Source organism: Neofelis nebulosa, chromosome 7 (genome assembly GCF_028018385.1).
Source record: "Neofelis nebulosa isolate mNeoNeb1 chromosome 7, mNeoNeb1.pri, whole genome shotgun sequence".
NCBI lineage: Eukaryota > Metazoa > Chordata > Mammalia > Carnivora > Felidae > Neofelis > Neofelis nebulosa.
Genome location: NC_080788.1, coordinates 49,026,098 through 49,047,781, shown reverse-complemented (window position 1 = coordinate 49,047,781; position 21,684 = coordinate 49,026,098). Strand labels below are relative to the sequence as shown.

Here is a 21,684-nt window from a genome sequence, read left to right as displayed (position 1 = left end):
CACTGGTTTAGTTTGGGCAGAGATATGGAGTAACCATCTTACTGTCTTGTTCTTTACACTTATATAGAACACTGTCACAATAACACATTAAAAAGTCTACCCTAGGGGTGCCTGGGTGGCTCAGTTGGTTGAACCTCTGATTCTTGATCTCGGCTCAGGTCATGATCTTAAGCTTTTTAAGATCGAGACCTGTATCGGGCTCTGCACTGAGAGCGTGAAGCCTGCTTGGGATTCTCTCTCTCCCTCTCTCTCTGCCCCTGCCCCACTTGCACCGTCTCTCTCTCAAAATAAATAAATAAACATAAAAAAGTCTATGTTAGGTGAAGAGGAGAAGTAGTGAAGCTCCACCCTATACTAAATAATTCTGAAAACACACCTTTCTTATCTACAGAACCAAACCACTACTGCCTTAAAATGTTACACTATTACTACAGGAAAAAGTTCCTATGTGAGGTGCTTTTAAGTACTGAGCACTTCTTTATAATTATAAGCAAAACAAAATGAGCACACAAATAGTCCCCATAGTGCAATCTCTCAATTAGTAAACTCCCCAACAACAGGGATTACTGCACAGACTTACATATTTCTGCACAATCAACAACGGCTCTTAGAATACTTTAAATGTAATACATGCTCAATAAATATTTGCAGACAGAATCTCACATAACAGAACTCTTGCATAAGGTAACAAAAAGTGAATAACACCTTCAGATAGTCCTGGGCTAACACCCAAGAAACACTGACAAATCCTAACAATTCGTCCATTGAAAATGTTCTGTTGATTGCCTATGATTAGTTAATTCTGTTAGTCTTTCACTGTGCTTATGGTATGTTTTATTATTCCTGTCAATATTAATTTAGTAACACAGTCATAGAAAGTTAAGCTAAAGGAACTTGCAAGGTCATCTAGTATAAACCTTTCATTTTACAGACAAGGAAATGAAGGTCTACTTTTCTCACAATCAACACTTTGGCACTTGTCACCTCTTTCCCTGGTTCCCTAACTAAATAAAAGAGACATTTTATTGCACTTTTTTGCTTAGGTTAACATTACAAGTGAAGGCACATTCCTCAAATGCCAGTCTCTAGCATAGTATGTTGTATATAGCAGGTACTCAGTCAGGTGAGTACTTACACACTGTTCTTGCTCAGTGTTCAAATTTCAGTAAATGACAATGCTCATTTTAATTATTTTCATTTGTACAATTTTTGTGTGCAACAATTGTCTTTCTAATATAAAAGTGATCTGACACAAGTTTTTACTCAAAGCATTATCATTCATAACATAAAATACTTCTGTCTTTTCTACCACGGTGAAGCTCATTTTCCCCAATAATACCACAACTAATAGTGAGACAGAAACCAAATCAGTTTTGCTTCTCCCCGTAGGGAGATCGAATTGGTAAATTATACACACACACACACACACACACACACATCCATTACCTAAGAGCTAAACATTAGGCCAGGGGCTTGAAACTGCTTTACTTGCCTTCCTGGTCAATAGGGAAAACAATTTTATCAGTTTCAAATCACAGAGAACAAGGAACTGCCTTCTTTCTGAAGTCACAAACTGTTGGGATGCAACCATCACAGCTAGTCTCAATACAGGACAAGCCCCATGTTCAACCAACTATTCAAAACTATATGAAAGCCAGGTAATGTACTAGTCAGTCTCTAATTTTAAAGCAAAATGAAGATCAAGGACTTAAGGTTACAGTAAACTCTAAAGTTATAAGCTTTATAGTAAATGTTTCCCACTGCAGTTGAAGGAACAATAACTATTCTCAGAGCTCATAAATGCCCTGACCCAGAACCAAGGACAAAATGGAACTGCTGAGTTCTAGTACATGGGACAGAAATCAGGTCTAATATGGCTTTACCATGTAAACCCTGTGGATCATCATACTTTGCTCTCTGTAACTAATATATAAAAAAGTAAAACAAAACTGTCTAATTTGGGTTTAAATTGAATTTAGAAAACATCCAAAAGGTCCACATACATAATTTCACTTTGATTATAATTTTAAGTCTAAAATGCATGAGATTCCGAAGTCTGTATGACTTACCGGACTGAATAAAGACAAGAAACTCTGGCACCAACACTGCTTCCAAGGTGTGATAATTAATGAGAGGAATCCTATCTTTCCTGTCATTTAATTTGTCTGTTTCCAAGGAGTAGGTAGGACAATGACACATCTTAAGGACTGTTTAACAAATGGTTTGCAAGGTCTTACAAATAAATAAATAAAGGGTTATAAACAGGCTTATAAACAACTGATAACTAATTCTTTCAAAATCCCTGAATTTGTTTCTTGAGTAAATGTATTAGAACATTCTCTACAGTAAAACATCGGGATTTCTTTCAAATTTCTAGATAAAGGTTTGCTGTTTATGTTACAGCCAAATTGCAAATGTTAATCACTCACACCCATGTAGGTATGATTATTCTCCTAACTAATCACAAACAGGCAGAAGAGATATCAAATGTAATTTTTTTCTATCCTATTTTTTTCACAAGAATTTTATTCTATCAGGGCTTCAAGTAAAACTGTTTTAAAATGGAAACTAAAGCAGTGTGTGTGGGGGGGGGCGGTATTTTTAACTAAACACAAATTCTCTTTTTTTCTTCTTTAAACTACAAAGATATTGGGGAGACAAGAGGAATGAAAAACTTGCTTTGGGTTTTTTTTGGTTTTTTTTTAGGTATCCAAACAGGGGTGCAATGTTAATTTCAAGCAGTTTGCAGTGAGGTTAGCTGTGGCTGTTTTAGGTTGCCAGAACAGATTTTTATTTAGGAAAAAAACACAGGTTACTAGTTTCGTTTTTTTTTAATTTTTTTTTTTTCAACGTTTATTTTATTTTTTGGGACAGAGAGAGACAGAGCACGAACGGGGGAGGGACAGAGAGAGAGGGAGACACAGAATCGGAAACAGGCTCCAGGCTCTGAGCCATCAGCCCAGAGCCTGACGCGGGGCTCGAACTCACGGACTGTGAGATCGTGACCTGGCTGAAGTCGGACGCTTAACCGACTGCGCCACCCAGGCGCCCCACTAGTTTCATTTTTTTAATGCAAAGTTTATATTAGAATCCTATTATTTACAAAATAACATTTTCACAGCATATTCAGTATTAATACACATCTCTGTAAATACCTCTCCTCTCAAAGTAGTAAGTGATTTGGACCTTTGTCTATGGAGTGGGAATGAGGAAGGTCAAGAAGTGCCAGCTTATAAACTTGGGACTTAAGTGGATGATACTCTTAAATATATCAACAAATATTACAACACTATCAAGTTGGCAGTATCTTCATTTTCTAGAACTACCTTATTAAGATTTTTTTAGAATTTTATTTCCAATTCCTATGAAATAATTTCTGATCTCATCAGGTACCATGATTTCAACTTTGAACACTTAACCTTTTTTTTCAAAGTCTCATTTAATGCTTAAAATTACAATGGACATACTTTCATCAAACAGCATTTTAGTTTAACAGAATAATTATGAACTGAAATAATAAATAACTCATTGTCCAACTAAGGGCCTGCCTCACATATTATATGTATATTTGTTGAATAGGAAGACAAGTACGGACTTGTTTGTGATCTGCAAGTTCAATAATTTAGAAACTGTGATCAACCTAAATGCAAAACCCATTTGATAATTTTAAAATGCCACATTTTGGCTTAATGTAATTTTAAATTCTCATTAGTAATGATACCAAAGGTTGATGTAGAAAGTAGTACAAAACTGATCTCTCAGAGCATTATCAAGTTATAAAGTAACTGATAAAAAGATATTGTTCCCTCAAAAAATGTGAAATGAGATACTTAAAGAATTGCAATCTTATCTATTAAAAATTGTTTTAATTTAGCACACTAGTTCTTAGAGGAGATGGTGGTGAAAAGGCTTTCACTTTTTTTAGTGTCTTTATTTTAGATAGTCACTTGATGAATAATACAAATCCAGCCTTGTGGGTCAGGGGATATGAGACTATATATTAACTATCTCCACTAATGCTGTTTATGACCCACTACTGTTGTTTGTTCCAAAGTTCTAAACGTAATCATTTTTGCAAATAGGATTTCTACGCTTGAAAATTAAACACTAGTAAGTGTGGCATTACAATTTTAAAATAAAGATATGAAATTGTATACTTGGGGATGAAGGTGTTTGTTGCCCATTATTTTTTCTGAGCAAGTAGCAAAAAAATGAAGTGCACTCTAGGATAAGTTTTTCTCACATTAGAGTCAGTGCAGTTAAGTTGTAATGAATGTGTAAATACAAATTATCAATGAAAGGATAATTAAATCACATGATTTACCAAAAAGAGTACTATCATTATTATTCAGTCAGTTGGCTATATAACTTCTATTTTAAAAATATAAAGTGGAGTTTCCTTTCCCCTACTGTTCTCATAATAAATTAAAATACATTACTAATTCAACTTTTAAAATGTGCCTTTTGTAAAAGATTTTAGTTCTTTAATTTGGATGCCCCTTACCTTAAATACAAAAACCAAGGGGCAAATACAATTCAATGATGATTTCAGAGACACTAAGTTACATTAAGTTAATAGGAGTTAAAACCCACTACTTTCTGGCAGGAGATTAACCATCTCTCCCTTCTCTCCCTTTAAAGTTTTCAAAAGGGGGTGAGGGTATCCCTTAAGGAATAAAGGCTTCTCTCTCTGTCTCTGTCTCTCTCTCTCTCTCTCTCTCTCTCTCTCTCTCACACACACACACACACACACACACACACACGACAATCTTACTTCTCTGACCTATTCAAGCTGCCAAAACATGACTATCATCAAAGCCAAAAAATTCTACCTTAAAATATTTAAACTTCATTTTAAAATTAAAACTGAAAGCAAGATACTCAGCTGCCAACTACTGTGTAGTAAGAAACTATTAAAGCCTGCACTGACCTACTTCATATCAGCATCATGACAACATGGATGTATGCCAAGAAATAATAAAAATTACCATATAACAAACCTTAATTTTGTATTTAAAAATTGTGACTGTTTTTAAAATGCATAAATATTGTACTACAATGTGTTATGATGCATTTATTTTTAAATTGCAATAAAATGAAGGAGTTTTAATATTTTAGTAGTCATATTCAATGATGGACATGTGGTATTTCATTTTTAAAATCAGAGCTTGTTTTACACCACATTCTATTTTAAAACGTCTATTAAAAGCAATCTCTTAGACCAAAGTCCAAATATTGCTTTCCACTTTTAAAACAGTACTACATTTTTTAAAAATGTCAGTTAATGAAGAATCCTACAAAAACAATGCAAGTTCATGTTCAAAGAATATTTACAATGGCTCTAACAGAGGATAGACTTAACTCAATGTATTTAATTATTAAAAGATTGCCACCAGTCCGTCAGAGTTTAACCTAATGCTGAAATATTGTAAATTCTCATACAAGCAAGCAGAGAAATGGCAAAGGATATCTCACCTATGGTTTTTTTAAAAAAAGAAAAAGGCACGAAATGGCAAGACATTTTAAAATAAAACATCTTTTTAAATTAAAAAATCACTTTATAGTATAAACTGCCACCTTAAAATATCATATACTAAAAAAGCCCTTTCTTCACAATCATGCAAATAAACTCCCTGGAAAGGAAATTTAATCTCAGAATAAAGAAGGCAAAAACATCCAGAAATAGCAGCTAAACCAACCGAAAGGAAGAGACACATTAGGTTTTGTGCTGCATATTAATATTCTTACGCACAATGTCTGTTTGGTGAAAATTCACAATACACTTCTTCCTCTCTGTATGACTGCAAAAAGGAGTAAACACATTTCACATTCCTGAGTCCTAAATTCATGCCACGATCATGCAACATGACTTAATTTCGTCCCATATTCCTCTTACACATAAATGAACACCACAAATAACTTGTTTATCTACACTCACAATTGAGGGGGTAAAAGCATTTTGGGGGGGGGGGGGGGATATGGAGACCAGAGGTGATGCAAAGTCCCCACACCTCCAGAGGTCCTATAAAAATGCACCCGACTCTGGATACCCACATTCAATGAATGCTTCAGCCTCTTCCTCCGCCCGCCGCCCCCCACCCCGTTTGCAGCAGAAATGTGCCTGGGCTTTTTTACCCCGGCGATGGAGGATCCTCTTACCAGATGGAGTTCTTGATCTTGTGTTGCAGCGCGCTGGCCTCTGTCCCTGGCAGCCCAGGCACAAGGGCTGGCAGAGCCACCCCCGAGTTGGGGGCGCTGGGGGGAAGCTGCTGATGGGCATCAGGCTGCTGTGGTGGCGGCTGTTGTTGTTCCTCTGCCATCGCTGCTGGAGGGGTGGGAGGGAGGGAGGGAAGATGGGGGCTCGGGGAAGGGTGAGGGAAGAGACGGGGAGGGGAGGACGAAGGGGGAGAGGAGGAGGAGGGGGGAGGGGAAGAGGAGGAGGAGGAGGAAGGAAGCTGAATAAGCTAGGCCTTTACCCCAGGGCTCGAGTGAGTCGCTTTCGCCTGCCGCCTGGGGGACATCACCGGGGAGACCGAGCGGCTCCTCACGGCAGGGACGCTTCACCGCGGGAGAGGCATGGCGGCGCCCCTCAGCCCCCCGCCGCCGCCGCCTCCTCCCGTCAGCGGCCGGGGCTGAGGGGGATGAGAAGGGGACGTCTGAAGACGAGGTGGGGGTGGGGGGGGGGCCAAGGCTCCCCCAAATCCGAGAACGATTGCTCAGGGACTCCGCGGCCCGGCCTTCCTTTCTTGCCCCGGGGGCTTTCTACTCCGGGGGCCCACGCTGCTGCAGCCCCAGGCTCGGCTCCACGCCACTCCCCACGCCGCCGCCGCCGCCGCTCGCTCCCGGCCCCGCCGCCACAGCGGCCGCCGCTGCCCAGCCAGCCCAGGAGGCAGCCTAGTGCGCGCAGCCGCACTGCGGCCCGGCGCAGACGGCTAAACACCTACCGCTCCGCCGGGGGAGGGGGGGGGGGGCGTGGACCAGCGTGTGCGGGTTACAGGCGCGGGCGCAGGGGACCGGGAGGGGGGCGCACGGGTGCGCAGGGCAGGCGCGGGCCAGCTCGGCCCGGAACGCGCGCCGCCCGGGCAGAGGAGGGGACTGGCCAAGCTGGTGGAGGAGAGCAGGAAAACGTGGGGGAGGTGCTGGCGAGAGAAAGAGAACTTGCGTGAGGACGAGGAGGAGGAGAAACCAAATATAATATTTGGCGTGGAAATGGTATTCTGTTTTTTTTTCCCCTTGCATCTTCAAATCAAGAAAAGTGAAATTAATCAACATTATTCCCTCTGCCCTCGACGAGTGATTATTGCTTCTCCCTGGGTAAGCGAAGAGAATTGAAGCAGGTAAGAAGATAAGCTGACTTTTCCAAAGCCCCCAAAGAAGAACACCCGTTGGAATTAACCACCCTTTAGGTAATTCAGTCTTGAACGGAAATCGCAAGTCAGGAGCTGGGTTGAGTGCTTCTCAGTCGGGCATTCAAAGCCCTCCAAATCTGGCCCCACTTTAGTTATCCAATCATAGCTGCCTCCATCCCCCTGCAAGAACTCCCGGCTCCAATCAGTGAAGTCTCCATGCCATTCTCAACGCGCAGCAGATTCATTCTTCCTTCGTGCCTTTGCTCATGCTGTTCCCCTCACCTCCCCACCCCACCCCCTTTCCAGGAATGCCCTCCCTCCCTCCTCTATACCACTCTCAAGCCAACCCAGGCTCTAAGGCACAGCTCAAGTCGCGGCTTGTCAGGGTCCCTGGCAGCCAAGGCCCCTGCCTGCCTCTGAAAGAAACACATACAATTCTGGCAACATGGAGGCTCAGGCTTCAGACATAAGCTCCTTCCTTTGGAGCCAGTTGAACCCCTGGACACACACTCTGTGCCCTTCTTCCCATTCACACTTAAGAGACAGTTTTGTCTACCAAGAATAAGACCCTGCTAGAAACAAGCAAGTCCCCTTTAAGAGCAGAAGAATTGGCTTTTCTAGGTGGGGCTCATCAGGCAGGCCTAAACTGCCTGGCTGTAGAAGACAACCGCCAAGGCCTCTGGCACCAGATGGAACAGCTGCTCAGCTCACACTGACCTTTCTCTGGGCCTGTGGGTGTTGTGAGCTCTCAGCTTTAACTTTTCTAACAGTTTCTATCAGGTTTCTACCTATCAGGTTCTCTGGCCACTTTCCTGCTGTGCTTGGACTTTGGGCCATGAGGCTCTGCCACCACTTAGAGTCCTGGGTGAGCAATCTGATTGGCTTGGGCTTCCTGGCTTTGGAGTGTTTTGTGCCCTGCCTTGCCCTGGAACTCTCTTGCTTTTGCACCGCTGTGCCCTCAGGCCTGGCTCCCAGATTCACTCTGAATGCTTGTAGATGGTCAGGGGTGGTGGAGTAGGAGGAACACCTGTGTACAAAACACTGCTCCTCCATGAGGATTTCAGGCTGCTTGGTTTCCTTTGCAGCTTGATACTCTTTGCACTGATTGTTTCATACAAATTGGTCCCCTTTCCTATAACCTAAGGTCACTATTAGCTTAGCCACTTTAGGAAAATATAGGTTGTTTATGAATTCATTTTGCATATGCACCTTTGTGTCCTCTACAGACAGTATTTTTCTGTACCAAACTGATAGACATGGCGTGCACTAGATAGAAGCTTTAGATAGAAGCTTTGAAAAAGAATAACAATTAGGTAATGTTTGCTGAGCACTTTCAGCCTGCCAGACCTAGCACTTTCCATACATTATCATAGTTATTCCTTCCCAAACTATATATAATATAGGTATTCTCCTATAAATTATCCTATTAAATGAAACAGAAGCTTGGAAGGATTAAATAACATTCTTAAAATTATCCAATTAGTAAATGAAGGAGCCAGGAGTTTGATCCTGGAAGTCTAATTGCACAATCTGCAACCCATGCTGAACATGAGATAATACTAAAAAATCTTGAGTGTATATATAAATTCCATGTCCATAGGGAAGATGGAGAAAGCAGAGAGAAAGAAAGAAAGAAAGAAAGAAAGAAAGAAAGAAAGAAAGAAAGAAAGAAAGAAAGAGAGAAAGAAAGGAAGAAAAGCATTGGGGAAAGTTGCCTAGTCCTCCAGATTCTAATTTTTTTACCTCGCTAAGAAAGTATGATGGCTTCACATTGCCACACCCTGGGAGGGAGAGATACTAGGGAGTGAGGGATTTCATTCAAGAAAGATAATGTATCTGAGACCTGCCAAAGGCCCTTAAGAAAAGGAAGCTGAGAAACTAGACTTTTTTTTTAAGTACGCCAGTGGGTGTCACACAGGCTGGCTTCCCGAGTGCAACTTTTGAGAGTTTTTTATCGGTTCCATGAAAGAGCTATGTCACCCCAGCAGCCACTAGAGGGCTCAGCAGAGCTGCAACCCTGAGCTGCCCTGGGGTGAGGATGGAAGGGCGGTGCTTGAGCTTGAGAGGGCATTGTAGAGCCTTTGGGGCCTTCAAGAACCAACAGGCGGTTGGAGGAGACATCTGGGACTCTTAGGTTCAACCAGCAATGAGTGGCAAATTGTATCAGACTGAAGAGACCTAACTGCTAGAATGAGACATTTTTGCAGGAAGGAAAGGATCTGTCTCCCACTGCTCCTTTAACATTTGGGAGTAGAGTGTGTTCTATTGCAGTCTTCAGAGAGGGCTATAACTAAAATCATGCCATTAGAAACCTAAAAGAGAGCTGACCAAGTTACCCAAAATCTTGGATAGGGACTCGAGCCAAACCTAGACACTGAATAAAGGTAGCAGTGTAGCCATGTACTTCTGAAATTGTATGTGTACCCCTGTGGTTATGAAACCCTATACTATGGTCCCTGAATCACCCAGAATCAGTGTGGCTCATTTTCCTAGACCTTCATTTTGACTCAGTGAGAAGTAATGGAAAACATTATAGTAAACATGAATTTTTAAGATAACATTAGATTTTGAGCTTATATTTCCCAATCCTGAGGAGTATAAGTCTATTCTTTTTGTGAAAGTGTACTCCAGTGGAAAATTGTGAGAAACACTGATGTAGTGGGGAAGAAAGACTCTGGTCTTGGAGTCAGAAGACCTGGGAATTCAAATCCTCTGTTTCCATCTCTATAAAAATGAAACTAGTGACCCACTTCACAGAATTGTTATGAGGAACAAAGGTAAGGTGACATCTAAACCACGAAAGTGGTATATGCGTATAAAGAATCTCTACAAGGTGGATTGTGAGCACCTGAAAGGTAGTGACTGTGTTTTATTTATCCTGGTAGTCCCGGGACACAATTCCTTTTACTCCTAGGTGTTTAGTAAATATTTGTTGAATGCAGTATTTACTTAACCTTAAATTTCTTATCCCAATGCATTATACCATCTTGCTCTCTTATGTCTGTAAACCTTGTCTCTTCTATGAAACTGTAAACTTTTTATACTATCCAGACTATACAGCATATACAATTATATATTTATCATGCTTGATATATAATATTGAGCCAAAAAAATACACATATATACATGCTTATATAAAAACCTGGTCTGAACTGGACATAGTTTACATTCTTTAGGACAGAAAGACATATTAACATATATTAAGTATACAAGATGATGAGTTATAAAATAGAATCATGTCAATTCATGTTACAGAGACATAGTGGAGGGAGGTATTGGTCCTGTTTAGGGTAAAAGAGCTGTCTGGAGAAGGTCTCTTGGCTAGCATTTGAATTGGGTCTCATTGGGTGAGTAGAAGAAGTCCAATAGGCAGAGCACTGAAGGAAGAGGATTTTAGCGTAAGCACTGGTGTGAAGGGCACATAGGATGAGTGAATAATGCATCGGTCAATGTTAGCTTGGTGTTCAGATCCTTAATTGACTGTATAGGGGAGGGAAAGGAAGGAGAGGGAGACACAAGCCCATTTTACAAGATGTTACTCTGGGTTATTAGTTATAATTGTTCTGACAAAAGATGAACCCTAAAATAGGTTTCATCAATAGTAAACATTGGTTATGTATTCAAAGTGTACGTTTCACTTCTACAAATTATGGTGGTTTACAATAATGAAAAAGATAAGGTTCTACCCTATTCTTTTATTCCCCCTTGAAAGTAACAAAGTTGGGGGGGGGGGCACCTGGGTGGCTCAATTAAGCGACCCACTTCCGCTCAGGTCATGATCTAGCTATTCCGCAGTTCAAGCCCTGCCTCAGGCTCTGTGCTGACAGCCCAGAGCCTGGAGCCTGTTTCAGATCCTAGGTCTCCCTCTCGCTCTCTGCCCCTCCCCCACTCACACTCTGTCTCTCTGTCTCTCAAAAATAATAAAATAAACATTTAAAAAATGTTTAAAAAATAACAAAGTAGGGGCACCTGGGTGGCTCAGTTGGTTGCGTATCCAACTCGGTTTTGGCTCAGGTCATGATCTTATGGTTTGTGGGATCGAGCCCCACCTGAGGCTCTTCACGGACATCATGAAGTCTGCTTGGGATTCTCTCTTTCCCTCTCTATCAGCCTATATCCACTCAATCATGCACACGTGCTCTCTCTCTCAAAACAAAAACAACAAAGTATTCCCTCATCCTTTTTCCTTTGATCATTACTTCCTCTGCCTCCTCCATTGCAAACTTTTCCTTCTAGGACTTGAAAGTAGAATATGTAATCACCTACACATTATTATTTATGGAAACAATGAAGAAAGGCTTTCCACCTCCAAAAACTCTTTCTCCATATCAGAAAGTGATGATTAATGTATGGGGGATAAGCTGTTGCCTTTAGAAATGTATATAGTTTCAGAGGAGCTGATATATTAAATTCCAATGCTGTAATGTAATTGAGTTTTCAGTCTTAATAGCATTAGAGGGAAGGAGTTGGGTAGGGGAGTGGGGAGGAGGACAATAAAGAAAAAGCAAGATTATAGAAGAGGGAGATCAGAGGGTTAAAAACCAAGTGCATGTTGGCAAATATGGATAAATTTTCTTTATGCCATACTTAGTATGATGTGAAAATTTGAATTCTCCTATTAGAGCACAAATACTCCATTATGGTATTAAAACAATGGTTTGTGAAAATAAAGTAGCCTAACTATTCAAATACTGGGCAAGGCATGAGGATGTTAACACCGTCACAACCTGGCTCTGTGACCCTATCTATACAAGACATTCTTTCAGGTTATCTCTAGGGATTAATGGGATAAAGTTCTCAAAATATACTTGGTTTTTCAAGTGAAAGGTATTATAAAAATAAATGCCAATCACTGCTTTGACTCCACTTAGAAAATTTACACTGTTGTTACCATATACATGTTTGTGTTGTGACCTGCAATTCTCTTTGTATTAAAGAAGGTTCAAGTTAGTATCATCTGCTTGAATTTTAAAAGAAGTGTTTACTTTTACTTGGGGCTAGAAATGTCCCAAGTTGAAATTTGATATCTTGGAAATTCAGGCTAGCAGCAGCTGTGAACAGAAGCAGGTAAAGGAAAAGCACATTTAACTAATCCTAAAAGTGACAATGAAAAGACACTGGAGCCAATCCTACAATAAGAAGGTCTGCACCTGTGCAGTATGAACTGGCAGAGCCTATTCAGTGACCCATGAACTCTCATTCCTCAGTTCATTTCAGGGCACATTTAAGTACCTATTATGTACCAATGATTAATGCTGGGACCTCAGAAAGATTTAAAAATAAGTGGTAAACATGGGGCGCCTGGGTGGCGCAGTCAGTTAAGCGTCCGACTTCAGCCAGGTCACGATCTCACGGTCCGTGAGTTCGAGCCCCGCGTCAGGCTCTGGGCTGATGGCTCGGAGCCTGGAGCCTGTTTCCGATTCTGTGTCTCCCTCTCTCTCTGCCCCTCCCCCGTTCATGCTATGTCTCTCTCTCTGTCCCAAAAATAAATTAAAAAACGTTGAAAAAAAAAAAGTGGTAAACAAAATATTGTTAAATTTTAAGGAGTATATAATTTAAGACTAGACATATCAGCCCATATTTTTTAAAATGCAGTAAAATACAAATTCAAAAGAAGGTGAGTACCAGGATAACTTCCTGGGCTATTAATTTGGTTTATGTTCTTAGATTTTCCCTTCCCTTCATTCCAAACAGTCTTCAAGAAAGTTTTGTGTTTGTAGGGGTTTCTGGATGGCTCAGGCGGTTAAATGTCTGACTTCAGCTTCAGGTCATGATCTCACGGTTCATGAGTTCAAGTTCTGCCTTGGGATCAGTGCTGTCAGATCAGAGCCTGAAGCCTGGAGCCTGCTTCAGATTCTTTGTCTCCCTCTCTTTCTGCCCCTCCCCTGCTCACATTCTATCTGTCTGTCTGTCTGTCTGTCTGTCTGTCTGTCTCTCTCTCAAAAATAAATAATAAACATTAAAAAAAAGGAAGTTTTGTGTTTGTAGGCAAAAAGCTGTATGACAGGAACCCTTTCTTAGACAACTCTGGGGACACCACTCACATTATAAATGAAGCCTCCTAGACCACCTTAGAGTGACGTGTCAGTGTTATCCCTGGAATTGTGCCTAGCAATCTGCCTTCCAGATTCCTTGCTCCTTGAGGAGATTTTGCTAGGGGGTTAAACAAGTTTGGGGGGAGGGGGCATTTGGTAAGCAAGGGAAAGAAAGAAAGAAGGAAGGAAGGAAGGGGTTGTGGGTAGATGGAATTTTAGAGAAGGAAAAAATTTCCCCAAACTGAAAGGAGTCAAAGGTCAGGGTTACAGTAGTGGAAATACCAGCCTTGCTTCCTAGAAGCACCCCAAGAGATATCCAAACCTCAGACCCTAGTGTGGGTGAATCCCTCTACCACTTTTGGTTCATGAATAGGGGTGTTACTTGGCTTCTAGGGACCATATATCCTCGAACAGTGAGGATGTCAAAGTCCATCTCCCCCCCACCCCCACCCCCAACGCCACCACCACGTTCCAGACTCAACATAAGTCTTTGAGGTTCGGGTGCACTCCTGAGGAAGAAAGGAGGAAAGCCCAGTGATAACCGAGATTAGGTTTCCTTCTACTCCAGTAGAATTGAGGGTGGATCACTCATGTCTGAGGTGAATTTAATTTGATTTAAACAACAAAAAGAAATGTGATATTTCTTGCACACCCAGATTTATATTTGCAAATTTATACTTACTAGTGGTGGACACTAAATACAAAACAGTGTTAGGTAAGATATGTAAGGTTAAGAATCACAGTGAATAGCACAGCTAATAACTACTGAGGGAGTTTAGAGAAAGAAAAGAGCAAAAAGAGACAGCTTCATGGAGGACTTGGGATAGAGCTAGAGAGTAAGGAAAGGGATGGAGTTTATAAGGTAGGAGGTGTAGAGACAAATATAAGGGAAGAGTGATGTGAACAGAAGTAGGAAAATGAGCATGGATATGAAGAGAGAGGAGATGGGCCTAATTGGAAGGAACAGCTGATGATAAAGGTTCTAGGGGTACCAAATTCCAAGTCTGTGCTTCCATACTGGCAGGGAGGGTTCTGTCAAGGTTTTGTCCCCTGCAATCAGTAGGAGAATATATATATATATATATATATATATATATATATATATATATATATATATATATATATACACACACACATACACACACAATGCATATGTAAGCATAGTAACTTGCTATAATATCTATTATGACTATCATAACATTTATTGTAATTATTTTATTATATTATTTAAAGGATTTAGCTTACATGATTGTGGGGGGCTGAGTCTAAAATCTGTAGGGCAGGCCAGGAGGCCAGAAACTCTTAAACCATTCACTGCAGTGTCCACGGTTGGAATTTATTCTCTCAGGACTATCTCACTTTTGTTCTTAAGGCCTTTCATCTGATTGGATGGAGCCCACCCAAATTATTAATGATAATCTTCTTTACTTACAGTCAATTGATTGTGGATGTTAACCACACCCACAGAATACCTTCATAGCAACACCTAGATTAATTGAATAACTGGGTACCTGAGCCTAGCCAAGTTGGACATAAAACTAATCATTATACTCACTGTACTCTTTATGTCGTGTTCTTTTCCCAGTTTTATTGAGGAAAAAATTGAGATACATCACTATAGCAGTTTAAGGTGTACTGAATGGTGGTTTGATTTGCAGATACTGTGAAATGATTACTACAATAGGACAGTTAACATCCATTTTCTCATATAGATATAATAAACAGAAAACAAAAAAGAGGAAAAAATGTTCTGCTTGCGATGAGAACTCATAGCATTTGCTCTCTTAACTTTCCTTATATAGTAGTGCCAGCTATAGTCATGTTGTACATTTCATTTCTAGTACTCACTTATAACTGGAAGTTTGTGTCTTTCGACCACCTTCCTCCAATTTCCCCTCCCCTACCCTCTGCTTCTGGTAACAAGTCTGATCTCTTCTTCTGTGAGTTTTGTTTTTCAGATTCTACCTTTAAGTGAGAAAATAGAAATTTGTCTGTCTCTTTCTGACTTGTTTCACTTAGGGTAATGCCTTCAAGGTCATCCATCCATATTGTTGCAAATGGTAGGGTTTCCTTATTTTTTATGGCTGAATATTATATATTTCATTGGTTATATTCCATGTATAACATATTATATATTCAAGTGGAATATATATATTACATATATATTTATCAAAACTTTGTTATTCATTCATCAGTCAATGGACGCTTAGGGTGTTTCCATGTCTTGGTTATTATAAATAATGCTGCTATGAACATGAGGGTGCAGATATCTTTCAAAGTACTGTTTTTGTTTTCTTTGGGGGTATATTCCCAGAAGTGGAATTCTGGATCATACTGTAGTTACATTTTAAATTTTTTAGAATCCTTACTGTTTTTTTTTTTAATTATTTTTTAATGTTTATTTTTGAGAAAGAGACAGACAGACAGAGTATGAGTGGGGGAGGGACAGAGAGAAAGAGGGAGACACAGAATCTGAAACAGGCTCTGAGCTGTCAGTGCATAGTTCAACATGGGGCTTGCACTCACAACTGCGAGATCATGACCTGACCCGAAGTCAGATGCTTAACTAATTGAGCCACCCGGGCACCCCCCTCCTTACTGTTTTTGATAGTAGCTCCACCAATTTACAATTCTACCAACAGTGCACAAGGGTTCCCTTTTTTCCACATTCATGCCAGCATTTGTTATCCCTTGTCTATTTGGTGATGGCCATTCTAACAGGCGTGTGGTGATATCTCATTGTGGTTTTAATTTGCATTTCCCTAATGATTAATGGTGTTGAACCTCTTTTTCATATACCTGTTATCCTTTCATACATTTTCCTTGGAGAACTGCCTATTCAGGTCCTCTGCCCATTTTTTAATTGTTTGCTGTTTGGTTTTTGGTTGTTTTCTTTTTTGTTTTGTTTTTTGTTATTGAGTTGTATGAGTTTTTTATATTTTGGATATTAACCTCTTATCAGATATATGGCTAGCAAATTTTTTTTCCCGTTCTATAGGCTATTTCACTTTGTTGATGGTTTGGTGTTTTTTGTTGTTGTTGTTGTTTTTATTGTCCAGAAGCTTTTTAGTTTGATGTACTATCACTTGTTTATGTTTTATTTTGTTGCTTGTGCTTTAGGTGTCATATCCAAGAATCATTACCAAGACTCATGTCAAGGAGCTTTATTCCTATGTTTTCTTCTAGGAGTTTTGTAGTTTCTGGTTTTACACTTAAGTCCTTAATCCATTTTGAGTTAATTTTTGTGAGTGGTTTAAGAAATTTTTGTGAGTGGTTTCCAGTTTCATTCTTTTGCATGTGCATATCCAATTACCCCAATACCATTTATTGAAAAGACTGTCTTTTCTCCATTGAGTATTCTTAGATCCCTTGGCAACTATTAGTAGGCTGTATACGCTTGGGTTTATTAATCAGCTCTTGATTCTGTTCCTTTGGTCTATTTGTGTTTTTACTCCAGTATCATACTTATTTGATGACTATAGCTTTATAGAGTAGCTTAAAATCGGGAAGTGATGTCTCCTGATTTTTCTTCTTTCTCAGGACTTACTGTATATTCAAAGTCTTTTGTGGTTCCATATAAATTTTAGAAGTATTTTTCCCACTTTTGTAAAAAAATGCCATTGGAATTTTGAGAAGGATTGCATTCAACCCATGGATGGCTTTTGGTAGTATTGACATTTTACCAGTTTTACTTCTTACAACCTTTGAACACAAGATACCTTTCTATTTAGTGTCTTGTTTGATTTCTTTCATCACATGCCTTTTCAGAGTAGAGATCTTTCACCTCCTTAGTTAAATTTATTCCTGAGTATTTTGTTTTTGATGCTATCATAAATGAGATTATTTCTTTACTTCTTTTTCAGAAAATTTATTGTTACTGTATAGAAATGTTACTGATTTTTTTTGACAGAGAGAGAGAGCAAGTAGGGGAGAGGGCAGAGGGAGGGGGGAGAGAGAGAGAGAGAGAGAGAGAGAGAGAGAGAGAGAGAGAGAGAGAGAGAATCTTAAGCAGGCTCCATGCTCAAAGTGGAACTGACATGGGGCTCAATCCCATGACCATGGGATCATGATCTGAGCTGAAATCAAGAGTTGGAGGCTCAACCAGCTGAGCCACCCAGGTGCCCTAAAATGTTACTGATTTTTGAATGTTAATCTTTATCCTTTAACTTTACTGAATTCATTGGTTAGATCTAATAGTTTTTAGGTTGAGTCTTTAGGATTTTATCTATATAAAATCATGTCATCTGCAAAGTGAGATTTACAATAACTTTTTTATGTTTTTTATGGTGTTAATTAGTGTTCTTTTGCTCCCACTAAAAGAACTCCCATTTAGCATTTCTTTTACTTATTTATTTATTTATTTATTTGAGACAGAGAGAGAGAGAGAGAGAGAGAGAGAGAGAGAGAGAGAGAGAACAGGTAAGGGGCAGGGAGAAAGGGAGAGAAAGAATCCCAAGCAGCCTCTGTGCTATCCACACAGAGCCTGATGTGGGGCTCAAACTCATGAACCATGAGATCATGATCTGAGTTGAGATCCAGTCGGACACTTAACTGACTGATCCACCCAGGCGTACCCCATTTAACATTTCTTGTAAGGAAAATCTGGTGGCATTGAACTCCCTTAGTTTTCATTTGTTTGGAAAAGTCTTTATCCTTCTTTTGTTTCTGAAGGACAACTTTGCCAGGTATAGAATCTTGGTTGACAGGAATTTTTTCAATATTTTGAATATGTCATCCTGTTCTCTCCTGGCCTGAAAAGTTTTTGTTGAGAAATCCATTGAAAGTCTTATGAAATCCTCTTTTCCTTTACCACTCTTGTTTTTTAATTTTTTAAATGTTTATTTATTTTTTATAGAGACGGGGGGGGGGCGCCGGGGAAAGGGGGCATGACGGGGGAGGGAGAGAATGAGCAGGGGATGGGCAGAGAGAGGGAGACACAGAACCTGAAGCAGACTCCAGGCTCTGAGATGTCATCACAGAGCCTGACATGGGGCCCAAACTCATGAAACATGAGATCATGACCTGGGTTGAAGTCAGACACTTAACCACCTGAGCCACCCAGGCATCCCTCCTTTACCACTCTTAAAAACCTTTGTCTTTGACTTTAGACAATGTAATTTTAATGTGTCTCAGTGTAGCCCTATTCAGGTTCAACCTATTTAAGGTTTTGGGCTTCATGGATCTGGCTGTCCATTTCTGTCCCTAGGTTTGGGAAGTTTTGAGCCATCATTGCTTTAAATATACTCTCTAGGGTTGCCTGGGTGGCTCAGTCAGTTGAGCATCCAATTCTCGATTTTGGCTCAGGTCATGATCCCAGAATTGTGTGATGGAGTCCTGTGTCGGGCTCTGTGCTGAGCATGGAGCCTGCATCGGATTCTCTCTTGCTCCCTCTGCCCCTCTCTCCCACCACCACACTCTTTCTCTAAACAAACAAACAAACAAACAAACTTTCTGTCCCTTTTTCTTCTCCTTCTGGAATTCTCATAATGCAAATATTGGTTCTTTTCTTTGTGCCCTGTAGTGCTCATAAGCTTTCTTCACTATTTTTCATTCTTTTTTTTTTCCTACCCTGACTGCATAATTTCCAGTGTTTTATTACTTCCAAGCCTTTGATTCTTTCTTCTACACGGTCAAGTCTACTTTTGAAACTCTTCATTGAATTTTTCAGTTAAATTATTATATTTTTCAACTCTAGGATTTCTGTTTGTTTTATTATTTTGATGATGGTTGCTGTTTCATTGTCAAACTTCTCATTTGTTCATGTATTGTTTTCCTAATTACGCTTGTCTGTCTCTTTTTTCTTGTAGGTCACTAAACTTTCCTAAGAGAATTATTCTGAATTCCTTGTGTAACAGTTTATGAATCTCCATTTCTTTAGGGTCAGTTCTTGGAGCTTTAGTAGTTTCTTTCGGTTCATATTTACCTGACTTCTCATAATCCTTGATTCCTTATATTGGCATCTGTGCATTTGAGTAACTTGACTCCTCTTCCAGACTTTACAGGTTTGCTTTGGCAGAGACAGTTCTTTACCAGTCAGTTCAGTTTGGGTGTCTGGGTGTGTCTGCTGGGAATATCCTCTGGCAAGTGTGGTCTGATATTATGATCTTTTGGGGGGCAAGGCAACTCTTTCAGCTCTGAGGACAGGGATGAGGGGGTACCTCACTGGTTGAGAACTGTTGGGTAGGGCTTTTGGCTTTGTTCCATATCCAAGTGAGGTTGTAGGATGGGCTCTGTACTTGCCTGGACTTTCCAATCAGGCTTACTAAATGGTCAGAACTGGGTGCTATATTAAGTGGTGAATGGGGCTATGAATTAACTTCCTTGCCCTGTCAGTACAGCAGGATGGAGACAAGGGCTTGTACAGCTCACTGTTTAGGGACCCATATCAGTGGGTGAAGCCACTGCTGTTCAAGTGCCACTGTGTATAGTGGTGTTGAATGGGCTATGGAGCATTCCATATGCTCATGTTAGGTTCCCTGTTCAGACAGGCCAAAGGCTATATTCAGTAATGAGTAGGGCTATGAATTAGATTCCTTGCCTGGGCACAGCAGGAGAAACAGCTCTAATGTCAGCAAAGCTCTTTGTTGTTTTAACTCAAGCCAACACGCACCCCAAGTTCCCTGACTGAACAGGGACACTGTTCTGTAAACTATCAGCTCTGTTCACCCGCCTCTCAGCTCAAGTGCTGTTGGGCTACACAGCTTCCAGGTGTTTTTGCCAGCCTTTCTGGTCAGATGAGGCCAAAAGACACTAACCATAGCAGGTGATGCTGTGGTTCAGCTCCTTGCCTGGGCTAGAGGGGGTGGGGTGGGCTGTTAAGTTTCCCAAAGTCTCTCCAGTTGGTAAAGGCTGGGAGCTCCCACCACCCTTGGCTATGAATTGATCCCTGTATCTGTTCATAGCACCAGAACTCTCCATGCTGGGTATTGACTTTGGTCTGTGGATGATCAACTCTGCTTACCTGCCCCTTGGCTTGAGTGCTGCTGGGCCACATAAGCTTCAAGGATATTTGCCAGCCCCTCTGGCCAGATGGGGCTGGAAGGTACTCTCTACAGTGGGTGGAGCTATGACTCACTACCTTGTCTGGGTGTGGGCAGATTGTGCTTAGGGTTATGAAAACTTCTAGTTTGAAAACAAAACAAAACAAAACAAAACTCCCAAGAATTGGATTCTGCAATACCCATGAGGTAAGATCAGAGTAGGTGCTCCCACAAAGCAATCCACAGTATTGGGTACACTAGTTGTCCCCTGGATTCTTCTTTCCCACTGGAGAACCAGAGGCTCAGGGGAAATCTCTCTGCATGGTGCTGCACTGGCCTGGGGGAGGGCAATGTGCTCCGTGTGTAGGCACTTCTCTTACCCTTCTAATGTAGTCCGTCTTGGTCTCTTAGGTACAGTGGGGCGCTTCAGCCTTATCCTGTGTTCTAGGATTCACTCAATGGTATCCTGTGCTTGAATAGATGTTAGTTATTCTTGGGAGGGGAACCAAAATCAGTAACAACCTATGTTGCTATCTTTGTAACATTGCTTCTCATTCTCATATATTTGAAAATAAAAGTCTTTGGACATTCTTTTTAAGAGCCTCAGGAAAGATAATTTCCTGTGAAGTAGGCCAATATGTCTCCTTTCCTTGGATGTACTTATATTCTGTGTTCTTTCTTGTATGTACTTATTCCCAGATTCTCACCATTTTTCTCCCCTTACTATTACCTGAAGTTAGCCAAGGGAATATTATGGTTGATGTTAGTATGTTTTTTGTTTTTCCATTTATAGTGGCTCCTGCATATGTATAGCATCATTCTCCTCAGTCTAGCTTCAGGTTGCCTACCATATCTGTGGCTGCCTTCTATAGCTGACTTGTAAATGGCTCTATTGTTGTAGGCCTCCATCCTTGTCACTTGTAACCCTGGGCCCCTGTGTTGGAACAGGGCTCAGCTCCAACACTAGGACAACCAATCCCCTGACTAGACAGTGACCTATGAGTTAGCTGAATATGAGGCTTTGCCCAAGGAAGAGATTAGTAATTATTAACAAACTGGTTCCTTTTTTGGAGAATATGAATATGATAGAGGGTTAGGCAGTAGCAATAAAAACAGTAGCTGAAAGACACACATGAGAAAGAAGACTTCAGAAACCGTTAGACCACAGCAACTAGTAGAGGCAGTAAGTAAGCTGAAATCATGAGTACAGGCTTCCAGAAGATAAGATAGTTGCGTAGTAATGGTAGGAGCAGTACGCCCAGGGGTTGAGAGGAACTGAATAGATTTCCTCGTAGAGTTCCAGAGTAAGGAGGCACAAAT

The 21,684-nt window shown here is 40.6% G+C and overlaps 1 protein-coding gene across 3 annotated transcripts in view; it reads right to left on the bottom strand.

Annotated features, from left to right (window-relative positions):
* RFX7 (regulatory factor X7) overlaps positions 1 to 6,947 on the bottom strand; it is a 135,308-nt gene extending 128,361 nt beyond the window's left edge. Inside the window, exons 1-2 of one of the 3 annotated variants that reach the window (XM_058737641.1) lie at positions 6,477 to 6,947; positions 6,160 to 6,325 (exon numbers count right to left, since the gene is read on the bottom strand). In XM_058737641.1, the coding sequence (XP_058593624.1) occupies positions 6,160 to 6,320 (161 nt within the window). In that variant the 5' untranslated portion in view covers positions 6,321 to 6,325; positions 6,477 to 6,947. Of the gene's footprint in view, positions 1 to 6,159; positions 6,326 to 6,476 lie in introns of those variants that run through there. The other 2 variants (XM_058737640.1, XM_058737642.1) reach the window with 2 other exon arrangements.
* Positions 6,948 to 21,684: the final 14,737 nt, after the last annotated feature.